This window comes from Salvelinus sp. IW2-2015, unplaced genomic scaffold, assembly GCF_002910315.2.
Source record: "Salvelinus sp. IW2-2015 unplaced genomic scaffold, ASM291031v2 Un_scaffold1306, whole genome shotgun sequence".
Taxonomy (NCBI): Eukaryota; Metazoa; Chordata; class Actinopteri; order Salmoniformes; family Salmonidae; genus Salvelinus; species Salvelinus sp. IW2-2015.
The window spans coordinates 55,313-75,435 of record NW_019942830.1 but is presented as its reverse complement, the minus strand read 5'-3'; the positions used below and the strand labels follow the sequence as shown (position 1 = coordinate 75,435).

At 43.4% G+C, this 20,123-nt stretch overlaps 2 protein-coding genes across 6 annotated transcripts; one reads left to right on the top strand and one right to left on the bottom strand.

The window, feature by feature from the left end:
• The first annotated feature begins 17 nt into the window (after positions 1-17).
• On the top strand, positions 18-4,613 carry LOC112070372 (zinc finger protein 11). Of its 4 annotated transcripts, none has more exons than XM_024137789.1 (3): positions 18-94; positions 1,115-1,333; positions 1,470-4,613. In XM_024137789.1, the coding sequence occupies exons 2-3, from the start codon at positions 1,129-1,131 to the stop codon at positions 3,902-3,904; spliced, it is 2,640 nt and encodes an 879-aa protein (XP_023993557.1). In that variant the 5' UTR covers positions 18-94; positions 1,115-1,128; the 3' UTR covers positions 3,905-4,613. The 4 variants fall into 4 exon arrangements, with proteins under 4 accessions (XP_023993557.1, XP_023993558.1, XP_023993556.1 ...); XM_024137790.2 differs by having other exon boundaries at positions 28-297; XM_024137788.2 differs by having other exon boundaries at positions 28-1,021.
• A 1,556-nt stretch (positions 4,614-6,169) lies between these two features.
• On the bottom strand, positions 6,170-19,907 carry LOC112070371 (hyaluronidase 2). Of its 2 annotated transcripts, none has more exons than XM_024137787.2 (4): positions 19,736-19,907; positions 13,306-14,272; positions 9,036-9,125; positions 6,170-8,390 (listed from the first exon to the last, which is right to left on the bottom strand). In XM_024137787.2, exons 2-4 carry the CDS (start codon positions 14,254-14,256, stop codon positions 7,998-8,000), a joined length of 1,434 nt encoding a protein of 477 aa, XP_023993555.1. In that variant the 5' UTR covers positions 14,257-14,272; positions 19,736-19,907; the 3' UTR covers positions 6,170-7,997. The 2 variants fall into 2 exon arrangements, with proteins under 2 accessions (XP_023993555.1, XP_023993554.1); XM_024137786.2 differs by lacking the exon at positions 19,736-19,907 and adding an exon at positions 17,769-18,029.
• Positions 19,908-20,123: the final 216 nt, after the last annotated feature.

Sequence of the window (20,123 nt, the reverse complement as noted above, 5' to 3'; positions counted from 1 at the left end):
TGTTGTTTCTAATCGAACACATTTGTGGGCTGCACGACAACATGGCGGGGTAGCTACTGCAGATAGCAAACGGAGTGACTCGATGTTGTTTTAGGTTTGTATCGGGTAAATTAGTGAATTTATTAGCTATCGTGCGCTCAGGCTCTCTGCGGAAGTTTGGTATTTTAATAGATAGTTACTCACCTTGAAAGTAGTCTAGTTGGATTGAAAACTGAAACAATGGTTCGTTTTTTTTAAAGCCAACATCCGCGAAGTTTAGCCACAGCTAGTTAACCTAGATAACAATACAAATAACATGTAAGTTAAGTCAAACCAAATAATGTAGTTCATTTGGCCATGATAACATTTGAGATCTAGCCGGACGACACACACTACAATATTTCCCGCTGCTCTGTCGTTCGTTAACTAGCTACCACAAGTACATTCGAACGTATACATCAAATTGTATGCGTTTACGGCTTGACAGACATGGTAGTAGAAGGTGAACGTTGAACTTTTGCTGAACACATATCCAGATGATGCTGCGTACCATTTTGCACAATAACACTGTCGGTATGATCGAGGCGATACACTGTCATTGCGCTAAATGGTATGCAGCATCAACTGGATATGTGTGCGCAACAAAAGTTCAACGCTACCTTTTCTGTCAAGCCGTCTACGCATACAATTTGATGTATACGTTCGATAAATCCAACATATGCACCATGTACCAAAACGAAAATTGCTGTTGGTGTGATCGTGGCGTTCAGCTTCATTGTGTTTTGGTACACCAGAAGTACATTAATTTCCAATGGAATGCTAAGTTGCAGTTGCAGTTTATTCTGTGTGGTGCATACAAGTTGGATTTATCAAAAGTATGCGTAGACGGCTTTACAGAAACGGTAGCAGAAGGTGAATGTTGAACTTTTGTTGCACACACATCCAGATGATGCGGAGTACCATTTTGCGCATTTACACTCTAGGTGTTATGGAGGCGTAGCGTTTGGCTGGAGCAAGGAGTCCGAGTACCAGGCAATTTGAGGTCCCGAACACTTGCATTCTGCGTTATCTAACATCTTTAAAGAGATAGTTGTTTGTAGAATTATTTTGTGTGTGTGTGTGTATGTGCGCTCAGGATAAGACGATAACATGGAGTCCATTGATTTGGAGAGGGAGGACCCTCCTAGCTCACTATCTGGATATGCCAATGGTGAGATCATGACCTTGGAGATCTCAGACGTCTCTCCAGACTTGCTTGTTCTCGAGGTAAAGGACAGCAACCTACCAGAAAGTATCTATGGCAGCCTGGACATGGAGATGAATGCTGACTTTCATGAGGATGATGATGGGCATGGTAAGAGAAGACGGCAAGGCTATTGGGTTGTGGGTTAGGCTAACTTGCGATTAACTGGGTTATTAACTGTTATAGAAATACATACTAGGTCAAAAGCATTTAAACGTTGTCCTTGTTGCTTCTGTCTTTTGTAAAGGTTTTGCAAATGTGGAACTCCAGTTCTTTCCCTGTGATGCCTGCGAAGCCTCCTTCACTAGCGAACCGGAGCTGGAGCAGCACTTGATAAGCTCTCACTCAATATGTGATGTAGCAAGTGAGAGAGGAAGACAGAAGGCCAAGTCAATGGAAACAGAAGGTGTCTCACCCCTGCACASCTGCATGACCTGTGGGAAGGTGTTCAAATATCTAACTTCATTCCGAAAACATGAGGAAACTCATATCAAAGCCCTGTACACCTGCAAGACTTGTGGGAAGGAGTTTAAATACCTAACTTCATTTACAAAGCACCAGGACACTCACGTTGTACCAAGAACGAGAGGAAGAAGAAAGGGTAAGTCGATCAAAGCAGTTGGCCTAAGTGTCAATAAGAAAATGAAAGGCCTTCACACCTGCAAGCACTGTGGTAAGGAGTTCAAATACGTAACTTCTTTCATAAAGCACGAGAAGACTCACAGGATCACGATAACCAAAAGAAGCCAAAAAAAACAGAGGAAACTTTCAACTTCCAAGATTATTATACGTCTTGAAGGCAATAGGACAGATGCCACAGAAACTCATGTAAGGGCCAACAAGAAAAACAGGAAGAACAGCGAAGATACTAAGGATCAGAATGATCAGGATGCATGTCTTTTAATATCTTCTGCAGTACAGCAAACGCCTGATACTAAACGTTCTCCTCCATTTCCTTGTCTGGATTGTGGGAAGATTTTTAAGTTTTTCAAATCTTACCAAAAACACCAGAAAAGACATGCTTGGGCACAGGGCAAAAGTGAAGGAGTGCCTCCTAAACAGAAGCACGGACCAGAAGCGAAAGAAATTAGATGTCCGGTTTGTGGTAGAGCATTCAACAAGCAAACAACTCGCACCAAGCACCAGAACATTTATCATCTGAAAAATAACTTGCATAAAAACACAAATGCTTTAACGTGCTGTGAATGTGACCGCCATTTTGAAAAGGCAGATCTTTTCCAAAAGCATAAGTGTTTCCACCTGCGTAAGCATGTAAAGTCTTTCATAGAGGCAGGTAGGGTGAGCCAAGATGGGGATGTTTTCTATTGTCAACTCTGTGTCCTACAGCTCACCAGTGGACTGGAGTTTGAGAATCATGCCAGGGACATACACCCGGACCAGTACCGCAAAATCCTTAAAGCGGTTGGCAATATCATTAAAGACACCTTGAAAGGCTTGCAGACACGAAGGGTTGACAATCAGTCAACAAGTCAGGAGGAACCTGAAATAGACTTTAACAGTGTAGGAGAGACGGAGGAAGATGGATCGAGACAATTCATTTGCAAGAATTGTGGGGAATATTTCATATATCGCGTTTCGTTTACATTTTGCGGGAAGTGTTTAAAGGATCGCAAAGACCGCAGGAAAGCATCCAAGGTGTACCACTGTGAGGAATGTGGCCAACACTTTGGCCGAAAGGATCACCTGAAGCGCCACAGCTATTCTCATTCTGGCAGTTCCTTTGTCTGTTCCGATTGTGGTGTTAAATTCAGGGATCCGGGAGAGTTGCGTACACATGAAAAGACTCATCAGGTGAGAAACCACGCCTGCCAGCAGTGTGGGAAGCGGTTTGAACAGGAAGAGGAACTGATGTTGCATCGTGAAGTTGCTCATCCAGAACCAGGCGGTTATACATGCCACCGGTGCGGCAAGACGTTTAGTACAGTGAAAAATCTGGGAAAACACAGAATGATCCATTCAAATAAAACTCCTCATGTCTGTTCAAATTGCGGTACGAAGTTCAAGAGGCGAGAGCACCTGAGGCGGCATGAGAGCCTGCACACCAACGAGAAACCTCACCTTTGTCATTGTTGTGGGGATACATTCGGGCGGAAGGAGGACCTTAACACCCACCTCGGTAAAATGCACATCATATCAAGACATTTTCTTTGTAAAGCTTGTGGGACAAGTTTCAAGGACCGTAACGCTCTCAGGAGACATAGGTATCACGCTCACACTAAGGCTGGCAAGGTGTTCCAATGTGAGGCATGTGGCCTAAGCTTCGGTCGGGCGGATCATCTGAAGCGCCACCAGCACACACATTCCACTGAAAGACCCTTCTCATGCTCAATGTGTTACAAAGTATTCCACCGGGCGGACAACCTCAAGAAGCATGAAAGAAATCACAGGAACAAGTGGTTGGAATACCTGAACACTCACCGCCACAAAACGCCCAAGCAGGAGAGCAGATTTTCTGAGAGCTCCAAGTGGAAACTGCGTCGATCTGAAGCATCTGCCCTACTAAAGCTCATCCAGAGTCACTCCAAGCAGCAGCAACATACCTGCTACGTTTGTAAAAAGACTTTCAGAGGAATTTACTATCTAAAGAGGCACCGTCTACTAAACTGCTGTGTACAAAGAAATAAAATGATGGATTCATTCCGATATGGAACTGTTAAATAACCTACTTTGGAGTTGATAACCTGACAGATTTAGAAGTGAAACTTCATTTTATTTTGTAGAACTCGTTGGTGGGTTTTTGTATATAGTGAGCTGTAGAGCTGGGACGATAAACTGAAAATGATCAACACTGACCACACCGATCGCTTATCGCATGCATTTAGCTGATATCGTTCATTAAGATAAGTAGCCTATACTAGAGAAATGTGACGTTTGAAATTAAATACGTTTGCTAATATGGGTGATTGTTAATGGGACAATTGATGGTTACAACCATCAAACTAGAAGTAGTACTAAACGATCATTTTTAAAAACGGTGGTGCACATCGTTATAAACTTGCCGTGCGATTTTATCGTTATTGCATCAATTCAGGCAATTTATCGTGATATGGATTTTTTTTGGTCCATATCGCCCAGCTCTAGTGAGCTATGGCTTGCTGTATCTTGTATTGTCATGCATTTTCACAATGAAAATTATAACATCAAAAATATTTATTTTGTTATCTTGTTTCCTATATCATATACCCCCCCCCCCATTCATATCTCCAAATATCCTTCAACATACTGGTATTGTTATTGTAGCAGTTAGGAAGCTTGCATGCATACTTTGTAGTATAGTTCTTACTCTTTTGTATTACTTTGAAAGTGAACAATGAAACACATGTCGATTACATACAAAAATAATATGGTGTAATAAAGAGGAATCACTATCCTTTCTGTTCCAAAGTGTCCACATGGTGGAGATCACAGAGCACTGTTGTGGCCCAGGCTTCTATATTAAGGAAACATTCGTCTAGGATGGTATTGTGTTCATCCCTCACCATCCACAGATCTGGCATGTCACAATATCTTTGTTTTTCCCCTCTTAAAAAACTAGTACAAGGGCACAGAAAATGTCCCCAAAAAGTAAGGATACATATTTTCCTGTGAATAAACACATGTTATATTCCAGGAATAAAGATCCTGTGAAAAGCCAAAGATTTAAATGGCTTTAATTACAATATGTTGCCACTATAACATGTTTTTTATGTTTGATAAAAAAAACAAAAAAACTAATAGCAGTCTTGCAAGCATTCATATACTGAACAACAATATAAATGCAACATGCAACTATTTCAAAGATTTTACGGAGTTACGGTTCATTTTAGGAAATCGGTCAATTGAAATAAATTCATTAGGCTCGAATCTATGGATTTCACRACTGGGCAGGGGCRCAGCCAGACCCACCCACTGGGGAGCTAGGCCCAGCCAATCAATCAGCTTTTCCACACAAAAGGGCTTTATTACAGACAAATACTCCTCAGCACCCCTCAGACGATCCCGCAGGTGAAGAAGTTGGATGTGGAGGTCCTGGGCTGGCGTGGTTACACGTGGTCTGCGGTTGTGAGGTTGGTTGGACGTACTGCCAAATTCTCAAAAATGTTGGAGGCAGCTTATGGTAGAGACATGAACATACAATTCTCTGGCAACAGCTCTGGTGGACATTCCTGCAGTTAGCATGCAAACTGCACGCTCCCTCAACTTGAGACATCTGTGGCATTGTGTTGTGTGACAACTGCATATTTTAGTGGCCTTTTATTGTCTCCGGCACAAGGTGCACCTGTGTAATGATCATGCTGTTTAATCAGCTTATTGATATGCCACACCTGTCAGGTGGATGGATAATCTTGGTAAAGGAGAAATGCTCACTAACAGGGATGTAAAAAAAAAAAAATTGTGAGAAGCTTTTTTGTGCATATGGAACATTTTKGGGATTTTTTCTTTCAGCTCATGAAACATGGGACCAACAAGTTAAGTTTATAGTTTTGTTCAGAGTATAATCTATTGATTCATGGAATTCACATCTTGTCCACACATTCCCTTCAATATTCCAATTGTACACACATCAATGGTATTACACGTGCCAAAACATTGGATCAACTTTGACGGGGGGGGTCCCTAAAGAAGCAGAGGCTCAGTCTGGTTTTAGTTATAAAACAAGGCTCACTCTGTACTCTCAGCCCAATATTGCTTTTTGGAAGAAAGAAAAAAAATCAAGAGGGRAAAAAAGGAAGGTAAAAGGCACAGAGGGGAGGAGCCCAAGGAACAGCTACCAAGTGGCAAAGGCCCTCACGTGATGACATGGTAAAATCCTACAAAAACTCAATTTAGCTTCTCTATACTGATCATTCATGGGGGACAAACATTTGAAACAGCTCACCCTGCAACACGTGGCAAGTGATTAAACTCTGACTCACCATGATGTAAATAATGACAGAACAGCATAAATCCAAGATTCAAATTCATTGAGAGCCTTTTTATATTTCAAGTTTAAATGTAAATAACTACTAATTACAATTACATCCAATCCACATGTGACAGTAAATGAGAAGCATGTTTGGGACATAAATAAGAGCAGTGAAGATGACCAACACAGAGCCCCCTGGAGGTCTGACTGTGGTCCCCTGAAAAAGCGCCCGGAGGGTCATGTCTAGATGGGATACAGCTTGTGAAATTGACGTCAAAGTAGATTTTTTTTTTGTGCATTTCAGCAAACCCACCTAATTCTCCTAACCTGCTGTGTAAGTTATCCTAAACCTGTTACAAAAAGTAAATTGACAAAAGCTGTATTCCTTCTAGATAAAAAAAAAAACATGCATGAGGCCAGAGCCATTTTCAAAGGAATTTTGGTTTCAGGCAACAGAAGGAAGAATAGAGTAGAAACAAATGGCAAAACAGTGCTTTCAGTTTTGGTTTGCAATCCTCACAGACCCTCAAATAACATCTACAAAAGATAGATGGTAGAGGCACCAGAATAAGGATGAGACATGTTAGGCCAAACACACTTTTTGGAAAGACACTGGCATACCGTGTCATCTGTGCCGATGTGGTGTGTTCACAAATGTCAAAGGACAGGTTGGCTAAAAATATGAATTGAAAATGATTAGATGAGTCTTTCTTGCTAATGTGATTAAAATGTTGCAAAAGCAGTGCACGTGACACAGAAAGACAGCTATATAGATTAAAGGTATTCGTTGCCACAATACTGAAGCTCATGAATATTCGAGAGTCAGTTCCAAATATTCCAGTTATTTTCCACAACATTAGACTTAAAAAAGACCGTAGGAAAAGAGATTGTTACGAAAAGATATAAAAAGATAAACTTTTTAAAAAAGATTGCGTTTTTCCTTGTCCTATCTGCAGTTCTGCTAGATCAGAGCTGGGTGAAGGTATAGCCATCTAGCCGAGAGAGTTAGGACTATCCAAGCACAGCGCAGGTCTCTTTGGACAAAAGCTTCACAGTGGAACAGTCTCCATCGAAAAGTAGCATTCTTGTTGTGTGGTGCGTTAGTTTCTGTTGTTGAGGTTTCTCAATTCCCTCGGTTCCACATAAGGCAAGAGAGAGAGAGGAACATTCTAACAAACTAGTCTCACTAGTAGTAACCTTACTACCTTAGTTAAATAAAAAAAATGTATACAAACTACTAAGCAAGTCGGTTAAGAACAAATTCTTATTTTCAATGACGGCCTAGGAACAGCGACGGATTTTTACCTTGTCAGCTAGGGGATTCAATCTAGCAACCTTTCGGTTACTGGCCCAACGCTCTAACCACTAGGCTACTTGCCGCCCGTAGTAACCTTACAACCTCTAAATGACACAGTTCACACAGACACACACACACTCAATATACAGTTGAGGTCAGCATTCATACACATTACAGACATCTTAGTTCTAGTTCTGGCTGCTAGCTCCAGATGTCTTCCAGATCTGGTGAAGGGAGGGATAGACCAGTCCAGCATAGACCTTCCTTTCTACCTCACAGCACTCACAATAAAAACATCAAGTCAAAAATAGACGGCCTATTGTTTTCCCACTTCACATACTGTCCCTTTAGCTTGCGTGGGTAACTGAAGGGTACTGAGGAGCATCTTCAGTCCCCTCCTTCACCTTGTTGACAAATGGCACTCCCATGTCCTCTTCTCCATATGGATCAGTCCCACAGAACAGCTAGAGCCCATCCCTGACCAGGAATCTCCCTGAGGCCCAGCAAAGGCCAGGACCAAGGCGTGGTTGTTTCCCCCCATATTGCACGTTGTCAGCTCCTGCTCGCCTCCCTCAGTGGAGCAGAGTGAGAAGCCCTAGAGGGAGCAACAGGGTGAGTACAGACCAGACTCCCCAGACAGGTGCGGCAGCACTCTTCCCCAGCTCTCTCTGGGCACAGCCCTCGCCCTTGTACCCGCTGTAGCACTGGCACTGGAAGTGTTGCCTGTACCTAGCCAGCTCCCCCTGATCTAGCTGACCTGTCACCTTCAGCCTGCCCCCCTGGACGCTGATGCTGTGGGTGAGGGGGTTGAGGTGCAGGTAGGCGTCAGTGTCTGAGAGTGTGCGGAGGCAGCGGCCATGGGAGGTGCACAGCTGCTGGCTGCACAATTCTGCTGCCGTAGAGACGTTAAGCAGGTACTGTCCAAGCGGACCCCGTAGGTAGTCATTCAGACTGGAGCAGCTGGCCTGAGGGAGGGAGGGAGGAGAGCGAGAGAGTGAAACACAGGTGCAGACTCAGAATGGACCAACACACAGTAACATTTAAATTGTGGATAGACGGACAGGAAATAGTTGTTCCTGAGGGGAACACCAGGGGTGTATTCATTAGTCAGATTCCGTTGCAAAACGTTTTTCAACGGAAATCGTTGACTCCGAACAGAAAACGTTTTGCAACAAAAACTTGATTATATTGAAAAAAAAAACATGTAGGTCCCTCCCAGTTTCGTTCTGTTTTCGCTGTTGGCTTCAGTTTGGTTCCTGCGACTAATGAATAAACCCCAGACTGATGACTCAAAAGTCATTATGCATAATCTATGAATGATCAAATAGGAGTGTGTCCCAAATGGAACCCTATTTCCATACAGGGCCTTAGTGCACTACTTTTTGACCATGTAGGGAATAGGGTGTCATTTGGGAAGCACACCAAATGGGGTCATTCCTAGATAATGAATAGTTTGAGTCACTATGTAGGGAATAGGGACTTTTCAGGGAGAACACTCCCATTGCTGCTGCTGTAGGTACGTTACAGAGGGGAACACCAGATTGATGACTCAAACTAAGCTATGGATAATCTATTCGTGATCAAAATAGCTCTTGAAGGAGAACACTCACTTTGCTGCTGGCGTAGGTATGGTCTCCCCAGACGATGACCCCAGCTGCTCCCAGGGCTACACTCTCCCCAATGGTGGACACCAGGTCTGTCTGCAGAAACACACACACTCAGTCCGGCAGCACATTATGAACACACTGGCCATGTTTGAGATTGACTACATTGCAGCCAGCGACCAGACTGACAGATCTACAAATCTTAAATGAGTGGTCATTCATGACGTAAGGTGATTTGTACGTCAGTCAGTCAGTGGCTGACCACTATGACGTTGAACGTAATCGATCTGAAACACACACCCTGCCCTCTATGAACAGGAACATGTCATCATTTAGTTAACACTGACCAGCTGAGCTCCCCCATGCCCTTTACAGTTCACGCCTGCGTCCCAAATGGCACTCCTGTCCCCTTCATAGTGCACTACCGTTGACCAGGGCCCATAGAGCTGGTCGGCAGATAGCCTAGTGGTTAGAGAGTTTGGCCAGTAACCGAAAGGTTGCTGGAGCGAATCCCCGAGCTGACAAGGTAAATATCTGTCGTTCTGCCCCTGAACAAGGCAGTCATTGTAAAGAAGAATTTGTTCTTAACTCACTTGCCTAGTTAAATAAATGAGCTCTGGTCAATAGTAGCGCCAGATGAGACGCATTTCCATTATACTCGACATTCTGAATCATCCAATCTATTCTCAAGACACCCTGATTTAAAACACAGACACCAGATGTGTCACTCTCCCACACACATCCTTTCGCTCTCACACACTCGTTCAACATGGAGAGATATAGGGCAATTATATCATGGAGTCGTCAGTTCAGACACACTCCAACGAAGAAATCAAGCATGGCGTCGGCAGGCCTGTAGGCTAACCGTGACACCTCGTTCATTCATTCAGAATATTCCGACACGCAAAAAAACCTCTCTCTCGGTCCGTCTCCCATCCAGTGTGTCTGTGTGAAGAGTGGTCCAGTGGGAAAGTAAACACTGACGCCCCGGCTGCCTGACGGCACCTCATTCATCCAGTCAGACACTAGTACCAACCTCTCCAACCACACACACTAGTACCAACTCCTACATCACCACCAGACACAAAAATTGCCAAAAGACTCCAGCCACCTGAGACATGTACTGTTCTCCATAGCCCGGCAGGCAGTACCGGTGCATCAAGGCTCAGACCAACAGACACCTAAACAGCTTCTATCCCCTGGCCATAACATTGTTAAATGGCTAACAACTACTGCTCCCCCTAATACCTATGCTGCTGCTGCTAAAATTATTATCAATTAGATTTATTACTACCACTACGCTGTTTTTCATTGATTGCCATTAGTATCTATGTATCCTGCTACTGGTCACTATTACTCCCGTTTACATGTATATATTACCATAAGTATACAATATATACACAGTGTACAAAACATTAGGAACATGACAGACTGTCCAGGTGAAAGCTATGATCCCTTATGTCACTTGTTAAATCCACATCAAATCAGTGTAGTTGAAGGGAAGGAGACAGGTTAAAGAAGGATTTTTAAGCCTTGAGACATAGACTGTGTATGTGTGCCATTCAGAGGGTGAATGGGCAATAAATGTTTTAACTGCCTTTGAACGGGGTATGGTAGTAGGTGCCAGGCGCACCGGTTTGAGTGTGTCATGAACTGCAACGCTGCTGGGTTTTTCACGCTCAACAGTTTCCTGTGTGTATCAAGAATGGTCCACTACTCCAAGGACATCCAGCCAACTTGACACAACTGTGGGAAGCATTGGAGTCAACATGGGCCAGCATCCATATGGAGCGCTTGGCACCTTGTAGAGTCCATGACCCGATGAATTGAGGCTGTTCTGAGGGCAAAAGAGGGTGCAACTCAATATTAGGAAGGTGTTCTTAATGTTTTGTACACTCACTGTATATTCCTGCTACCAGTCATTTTTCAGTTCTGTTTACATGTACAGTATAACAGCTAACGACTATAACAGCCTAGAAGCCTATCAATTAGTTTGTGACTCTAGTTTGGGTAAGGATCAGTTGCTTGAGACACAGTATTTTGTGCGCCGCTATGTGCACCCGCTATCTGCACGTGTGTGTTATTGGAAAGTTGGCGATGGGTAATGATATTTGGTGTAGAAACCGCAGACAGACAGACATATGTAGGTTTCTGGGGAAACACAGGCGACTCTGTTGCTAGTAATGAGTGTGTGTGTGTGTGTTCTATATTTAGCACCTGACATTATGTAAGCCATGGGCTTTAAAAAAGAAAAAAGAGAAAAAAGGAGAGCCGCACATTCTAGGAGCTCAGAGGAAGTCATTTTATAACMAACGTTTCGACAGGGTATAAAGCCTTTAACACTGTATGTGGTCTTGACTGTATGTGGTCTTGACATCTCACAGGGAGGCTCCTCTCATCAACCCTATTTAAAAACCGGAGAACATTTTGATGATGGATCATTCGATTTTTAGGCCCTGTCAAGAGTAACACCTGCTTTGCAAGACCAGAAGGAACCGGTCTGTGATTATCCACATCACTCAGAAAGACCGCACACTGATGCTCTTATGGAAACGTGATTGGCTGCATCTAAACAGGCAGTCTGACCCCCCCCCCCCCCCCWWTAMTTGGTCTTTTGACCAATCACATCAGATCTTTCCACATCCAATCTTTTTCAGACCTGATCTGATTGGTCAAGACCAATTAGTGAAAAAAAGATCAGAATTGTGTAAACACAGCCATGCAGTCACACACACACTCACTAAACTAAGACGATGCATTTGGGTGCAGAAGACCAGAGATGCTGAGGGTGGCTTTCAAGTGCATCTTTTTGTTGACAAAGAAAGCGGACTCAAACAGGCTGGAAAAATATGGCGGAAGCGCACAATGAAGTGGATTCTGAATCTAATGGTGGTAAAATCAAGGACAATTGGAGTATTGTCCAAAAGAATGGGAAACGGAGCAAAGTAGTGTACAGTGATGAGAATGTCCCTTCGTATCTTGTAGGAGTGCGGTTTGTTAATGAGGAGCAGTTGAGCAGAGTACCAATCTTGAAGAAACCATTTCAGCTATCCAAACTGGTGGAGAGAGTGATGGGTAAAGTGAAGGCTGTGAGGTTCACGAGAGGCGGGCTTGTTTCGATTTTTGTGCTTCTGCGGATCAGAAAGGAACGTGCGTTGCATCTCACCCGATTTGATAAGTTTGAAGTGTCCCTTCGGAACAGGGCACCCCTTAAGGGGGTTATAGCTGGCGTTTCGTGGGGTTATATTCCTGGAGTGCTTGATGCACGTCGGATGAATCGTGTGGTGAAGGGTGAAAATAATTAACAGTCTATATGGCAGTTACATTATATGGAGTTTCTCCCTGCAGTTGGGTTATATAAACTACAGTCAGAGCATTTATCCCAAGACCAATGCAGTGTGATCATTGTAAGGCTTTTGGACATGTTTCAAGTGTTTGCAGAAGGGAGAAGCCCGAAATGGCCAAGTTGTGGAAAAGAACATATCGTGCGTTTTAAAAGTGAGGAAAATGTGACATGTTGCAATTGTGGTGGGAACCATGAAGCTACATATTTCGATTGCCTGACAAGGGTAAAAGAGAATGAGGTGGCCAAATGCAGGGCTGTCCAGAGCATTTCATATGCAGCAGCTGTTAATGGTTGAGGGTTTGAATGGTGCTCCTGAAGAGTCCATGGTGGTGGAAAGGCCTTCACTGCAGGGGTTGCCTTTCACCAGCAGGACCCTGATATTTTAAAGGTTAAGAAGGTGGACTTTGTGGCCTTTATAGCTATGGTGATTAATGGCACTGCCAAGGTGGAGAGAAGGTCCAGGAAGATAGATATTGTGGATGCGGTGGAGTTACATGGAATATTGGCACAAGCCGTACCACCCTCTCAGGCCCTAGAACCCGAGAAGGAAGATATGGAGATTTGAAAGAAGGAAGAAGTGGGAGTTTTGTTTTTGTCAATGTACTATTTTTATTTGGGTGGATTAAGGATTAGGGAAACTATCACATATGGATTTTCTTTACCTCGTTTTTGTTATCAACCCGTCCAGTTGGCTGCGGCAATATACCTTTTTGGGGGTTGTAGTCCGCCATAAAACCCACAGAAGAATTAACTGAGAAAAGCAGCTATAGAAACAGTCCGCTGAGAATTTCAAAAGCTACTGTGCGCCAGGCTGACATCTTACTGGAATAACAATAACAGTGATATCAGGTCTCTGCACAGCACAAGCTATGGTCGTGGTGAGTAGCCTAATATCTATAGGTACAGAATTAGACAACGTCAGGCCCTCACCTCAGTCAGCGGAGTCAGCTCGTTGGCATACGTAGGCCGGGTGTAGACGAAGACGGGCCGTGCCACCCCGTCGCCCGCCGAAGCCAGCCGCATCCCCTCCTTCACCCGGTTCCGGACAAACTGGCGCCCGAACGTGGTGGAGCTCAGCACCTTGCCCATGTAGACTGAAGGGAACAGAGCCGTGCTCTCAGTCCACAGCCAGGTGAGCTGGTCATTACGGGCCACCTCCACATCAGGGCAGCGGCCTGTGTAGTTCTTCAGGCCGCTCCGGTAGTCGTGGTTGTAGCAATCTGGGAACAGGTAGAACCCCCACAGTTGGTTAGGACGCAGGCTCTTGGCCAGCCTGAGGGTCTCCAGCATGAACTTTCGGGCCGACAGCTCAAACTCCTGCTGAGCCACTTTCCCCACTCGCTCCAGGGGCCAATCCGGGTTTTTCTCGGCCACTAGTTTCCGGGATTGGTCCCGGTACACGTTCTTGACGTCCCAGTTGCGGATCCACAGCGGACGCCACTCCTCCCAGTCAATGACGGCGAGGCCTTTGGCGTTTGGTTCGCGTATGTATTTGTGCACACCTTCGGGCATCTTCTCCTGGTGCTGCATGAGACTGGCGGCCTGAGGGATTCCACCGTTCACCGCGGTGCCGTCACGCTCGTAATACGGGTACAGCCCTAACCGGTCCTTATAGAAGATGGTGAGGTTCTGTCTGACGAAGCCCTCGTTGGGTGAAGCTACGATCTGGAACTGCTCCAGCGGGAAATGCACACCGTGCCGGGGGCCACAGTCCTCCGTTGGGGCATTCCAGGCGAGGAGCAAAGGCTTCTGGGAGAACAGGGGCCATCTAGTGGGCTTCAGCTCTTCAGCTCGGACATTCCTGGGAACGAGCAGAGCCAGGAGCAGCAGCCAGGGAAGCTGGACAGTCAGGGCCAGGAGAGTGTGAAGCGCTAACCCCATGACCACCTTCTCTGCCCTGGAAGAGACACACAATGACAATGCAGATCTTTAAAAACACAGCCAACGGAATCAGTCTCTCCAGTTAGTTTCTCTGTATAGACTATATAATTTGGCCTTGATCCAAAGTAAGCTATTGCTGAATGAAAGGGCATGTTTACTGTCCCTTAGGTGCCCTCACAAAAACTATTTCTCACTGTGTTGTGTAATAATTACCCTTGAGCAAGAGTGGGTGTGTTATCGACAGCAAATCAACATTTTCTTTCACACACTGATTGGCACACATATACTGGAAATGACCATCCAACATGACAGGGTATAATAACGTGTAAGATAGAGGGACATTTAAAATTACATTTTGGTACTCTACTAACATTGATTGATTAAAGGTAATGTAAGCCTTAGGGCTGACCCCAATTAGTTGTTAGGCTGTTGGTCGACCGAGATTGTTTTAGTCGAGCAGTAACAAATATATATACACTACACACAGTACCAGTCAAAGGTCTGGACACACCTACTCATTGAAGTGTTTTTCTTTACTTTTACTACTTTCTAAATTGTAGAATAATAGTGAAGACATCAAAACTATGAAATAACACATATGGAAACATGTAGTAACCAAAACAAAGAGTTAAATCAAAATATATTTTATGTTTGAGATTCTTCAAAGTAGCCACCCTTTGCCTTTGACACTTTTGCGCACTCTTGGCATTCTCTCAACCAGCTTCATGAGGTAGTCACCTGGAATGCATTTCAATTAACAGGTGTGACTTGTTAATTTGTGGATTTTTTCCTTAATGCATTTGAGACAATCAGTTGTGTTGTGACAGGGTAAGGGGGTATGCAGAAGATAGCCCTATTTGGTAAAAGACCAAGTCCAAGAACAGCTTAAATAAGCATAGAGAAACAACAATCCATCATTAGTTTAAGACATGAAGGTCAGCCAATCCTGAACATTTCAAGAACTTTGAACATTTCTTCAAGTGCAGTTGCAAAAAACATCAAGCACTATGATGAAACTGGCTCTCATGAGGACCGCCACAGGAAAGGAAGACCCAGAGTTACCTCTGCTGCAGAGGACAAGTTCATTAGTTACCAGCCTCAGAAATTGCAGCCTAAATAGATGCTTCAGAGTTCAAGTAACAGACATCTCAACATTAACTGTTCAGAGGAGACTACATGAATCAGGCCTTCATGGTCAAATTGCTGCAAAGAAACCACTACTAAAGGACACCAATTAGAAGAAGAGACTTGCTTGGGCCAAGAAACACGAGCGATGGACATTAGACCGATGGAAATCTGTCCTTTAATCTGATGAGTCCAAATTTTAGATTTTTGGTTCTAACCGTGAAAGGGAAAAATGTAATGCTCTGATCCAATGGAAACATCATAAAATAGGTCTACCTGATTACTTCTTATCAGTGCTGGACTTGGACTGAAATACGTTCCAGTACTCATTTTGTGTACGGGCACTGTTTATATTTAGATATATGAACTCTACAATACTTCTGAGCTAATAAGAGGAACAGGAGCTCAAGCAGGAGAAAATTTGAGGTGCTGGTACTCAGCTCCGGTTAGCTCCTGCCCAAGTCAAGCACTGTCTATTATCCCTTGCGCAAATAGCCTACAGTTGTGTCTGTCACGAGCTCATTAGCCGCTGAAAACTGAGGGCCCAGAATATTTTATTCAATGTTGCAAGTTCGCTAGCACAAGTTTCGGGCCTGACCCAAGTTAATACAATGTTTCTAGTATGCTGCAGACAGGCCGTGTGTAGCCAATGTGATTTCAGATATTTATTTTTATCAGTATATTATTTTTTACCTGCAGGCTGCAATGTTTTTATTTGTTGGCTTTATGTAGGCTATTTTTACATAGTTGGCAATGGAAGTAACTTTTTAGGTTAGTATCATTTTCATTTAGATAGAATTTTGATTAACCACATTACAATGATTGAGATATGGAGACGTTATTATAAATTTAATTAAACTGTTTCACAATTTTTTTTGCAGCCTCCTCGTGTAGCCTATTACCAGCAACTTCAGGAGAGTAATGTCAGAGTCTGCAAAAGCCAGCACGAGGTTGGGTCAGGTTAAGTTTTTTATTTCGGTTATCTGGATCTCTGGCACCCTCTTAAGGAATTGGTCTTATTCATCAAATGGTAAGCTTAAAGCATCAGACGAGCTCAATGCATATAATTGATTTTATTGAAACACATCGGTTGTGTCTATATGGAAAAAATACACATTTAAAATATTTAATTATAGGAATTATAGATTTTTTATTTTGGGGGGACAGCCCTAGTAGGTCTACAGTAAAAATACTAAAATAAAAGCATAGGCAAAGAGACAGACACAGAACTGACTGACAATGTGTGGCCGATGTGAAATGGCTAGCTAGTTAGCGGTGGTGCGCGCTAATAGTGTTTCAATCGGTGACTTAACGATGCTTCGTGAGTGACTGTGGTTGATGTGTGCAGAGGGTCCCTGGTTCGAGCCCAGGTTGGGGCGAGGAGAGGGACGGAAGCTATACTGTTACAAATGCATGGGTATATAATATCTTATTTCTGTCCATGTCCTTGTAGACAAATACTGATGACTGCATTTGACCTTGCCTGGCAATCAGACTGATACCTTTGGTTCACAGTCAGATTAATTCCATACATTTGTTTGTAAAATTGCCTCCTACAAGCCAAAATGTTTAATAAAATTATATTTTAACTTACAATACCGGTTGTCCAGTGCGGTAGGCCCTTTTGCAGGTAGGAATGTGAGACAATATATACACAGGAAAGTATAATTAAATAAACGTTTAAGTGCTTTTAGTGTGCTCAGATTTATATCACTTGAAGCATGCACATAACCATTTTATTGGCAAGTATGCATGCTTTTTTAAGTCTTGTGAGCATGATTCCGGTGATAGAACTCTCGCACTACAAACGCTCTGAAAAGTTGGTAATTATACTTTCCTATGGCTGTATTGTCTCACATTCTTACCTGAAGAAAAAAAAAAACACATGGAAAACCGGTAAAGTAAAAAATATAATTTTATTCAACACTGGCTTGTAGGCCTAGAGGTCGCGAGAGGAAACTTTTATGATCCAAACGCTCATTTCTGCCGGACGTAGAACTGAATGCAATTCAAGTTGTGTCAATTTCTGCTGCCTTTGACACGATCCGAATAGAACAATACACTCAAACGTAAAACCAAACCAGCTCGCCAGTTTCCCACAATGTGATTGGTCTGAATGATTATCATTAAATTAAACGAATACGTTCGTGAAGTAATTAACGTTATATGAATACGAAATTCACCACAAACGCATTCGAGCACACGTTGTAGCGGTAAATGCCGACAAAGTTAGCAAGAGCTAGTTTCACAGTCCTGCGTTTACGTACTACTACATTGTAGCCAAACACAATAGAACGGACCAGTGTGTGATACAGTTACGAACTGGGCAATAATATCACACTACTCGCTCGAAATGTAGCAACATTAGTTGACCAAGTGATTCTGACCTGTAGCACACGACTCTCTCGGTCCCAGGACACCGGTTTATTCCACTCGTGTGGTTTCAAACAAAAAACGAGATAGACGACTCTGCCGAGTTCCTGGTATACATATCATTATGATGGAAATGTTCCAGCAGTTTTCTTGCTGACAACATATTATATTTCGTGCAAATCCTATATGGCCTACGTCACTTAATGTTCGGCATTGAGCCCAGTTCCAACTTCCAAGTAAAAGTATTCGAGGTGCTACGAGTTCAGCACTGCTCGTTCTATTCAACGGGAAATGGGCGATACATTTCGAAATTGACGTCAATGTTTAGGCTACTTTGTCTTACGGATCAATAAAACATCTATGTCAGTGGTCTAATGAATGGGGGGGGGGGAATGTGTATGTTAAAGCAATAGTAATATCTTTCTATGGCTTTTTTGATTTGATATTTGCTTCCGATTACACCCCTTAAATTTCAATAGTGGTTTAGTCTTCCAATTTCGCCGAGGAAGGGATATCACAGGCACTGCTTGAGCTGAACTACTGTACAACGACCTCTAGCTAGCCTAATAATACCAGCATCACATTACAGTAGTGTGGATGTCCACTTTAAACGAGCATATAAACATTATTGGCGGTAGATGGCTTGTTAGTATGTGTGTGTGTGTTATAATTCAATCACAATATTGTAGTCCTTACTGATACTTTTCTGGGAACTGAAAAGCTATGTGATCATAGCTACTCGTTACAACTTTTCACAACTTTTCAGGAAACTGCAATAAAGCTTGCAGCAATAAAGCGTACAGCTGTGTAACTACATCCTTTCATCCACGGTTCACCCCCTAGAAAGCAGGATGTCAGCAGCCTTTGAGTTTGCTGTGGACATAGCTGCTGTTCCTGAAAGAGTTGGAACCACTGACTCCCGGTGCTGACTCACCTGGTGGGTTCAAAAAAACGTAGATTGGGAAAACTTCTCCCGTGGGTGCTGACCAAGCATATCAAAACCTAAAGCAGGAAATTCTGTCTCTCTTTCTCACTCTCTGTTTGCTTCTTCACAGATGCCATTTCAGTACAGGGAACACAGAAGACCAGACCATTTTAAGTGATATGTGATACCTAAAGGTATCTTAAACAGGGCTTGCTTTACATCAGTGTCATGTGTATCTGTCTGTAGGCTAGTCTGTCTGCACTGAACGTCCATGGTTGAAAGCCTTGCTCTTTGCTCCTCTCTAAGCCCTGTGGAGTGAGCAGTAATCGGGGCTTTAGTTTGGAGTTGCTACTAACACACCTGGAGTTAGCCTACAGTAGTAGTGAAGCCTCTACAGTAGAGAGGGACTGCGTTATTGCTGCTTTCATTTAGCAAAATGCAATCAGTGCCATAGTATGCCACCCACAGCTAGGCAGCTATTGACACAGATGTGTGCCACAGGAGGTTGGTGGCATCTTAATTGGGGAGAACGGGCTCGTGGTTATGGCTGGAGCGGAATCAGTGGAAAGGTATCAAATACATCAAACACATGGTTTCCACTTCTGAACACGACTGTCTCCCGTACATAGAACACACACACACACACACACACACATGCCCGTATGCACACACGGACACTCACTAACTCATACACACACACATTAAACATATATGAAAAAGCTGAAAACAGTTGTTAGAGGAAATTGTCATATTATCTAATTAAAATTACATTACGCATTGAGGCCTGTGTGTGGTATTGTTACAAATGCATTAATGTGATGTGCCTCCTGTCATAGCAGATAACACACACTGTGTCTGAAATACAGCTGTTAATCATGCTGGGATAACTGATTCAAGTAGTAGAGCACATCATTTTTTATAAACATTTTTTATATTATAATAAGTAATACATTCAGAGTAAGAAATAGAGTTAAAAAAAATAAGAACGCAGACAAATATGTGCTACAAATATGTGACCCTGTAATCAGTTGTTGAATGAATCTGTCTCCCACTTACCCAACAGAGGCTACAGTCCTTTTCCTCTGAAATCTACCGAAGAGGTATGTGTAGTATAGACCAGTTGCTCTCCCCCTTATAACATTGGCTTAAGTGTCTTGGGTCCCCCTGCATTGAAAGTCCTTTGAATGTGCCAGTAGGTCAGGCAGAGGTGCACTGCCCCTCTCTCTCTGTTAGAAAAAACAGCCTTACATCTTATTTCAACCTTTGGCAGACCCCACCTCTGTCCCTCCCCCATAACCCTGACAACCTGACCCCAGGCTCGTGAATTCAATAAAATATACCACTCTCACCAGGGGCTCAAACAAACCAAGAGGCACTTCCTTTCCTCTCACGCTCACAAGTAAATTCAGATTTTCCCCTTCATTTATGAGTAGACTGACAGGTT

Excerpts from the sequence above, each read along its gene's own strand:
- LOC112070371 (XM_024137787.2), bottom strand. The coding sequence starts at position 14,256 with ATGGGGTTAGCGCTTCACACTCTCCTGGCCCTGACTGTCCAGCTTCCC. Across the intron at positions 9,126-13,305 it reads AGCTGACTCCGCTGACTGAG|ACAGACCTGGTGTCCACCAT; the intron begins GTGAGGGCCTGA and ends GTGTTTCTGCAG. Across the intron at positions 8,391-9,035 it reads ATACCTACGCCAGCAGCAAA|GCCAGCTGCTCCAGTCTGAA; the intron begins GTGAGTGTTCTC and ends TCCCTCCCTCAG.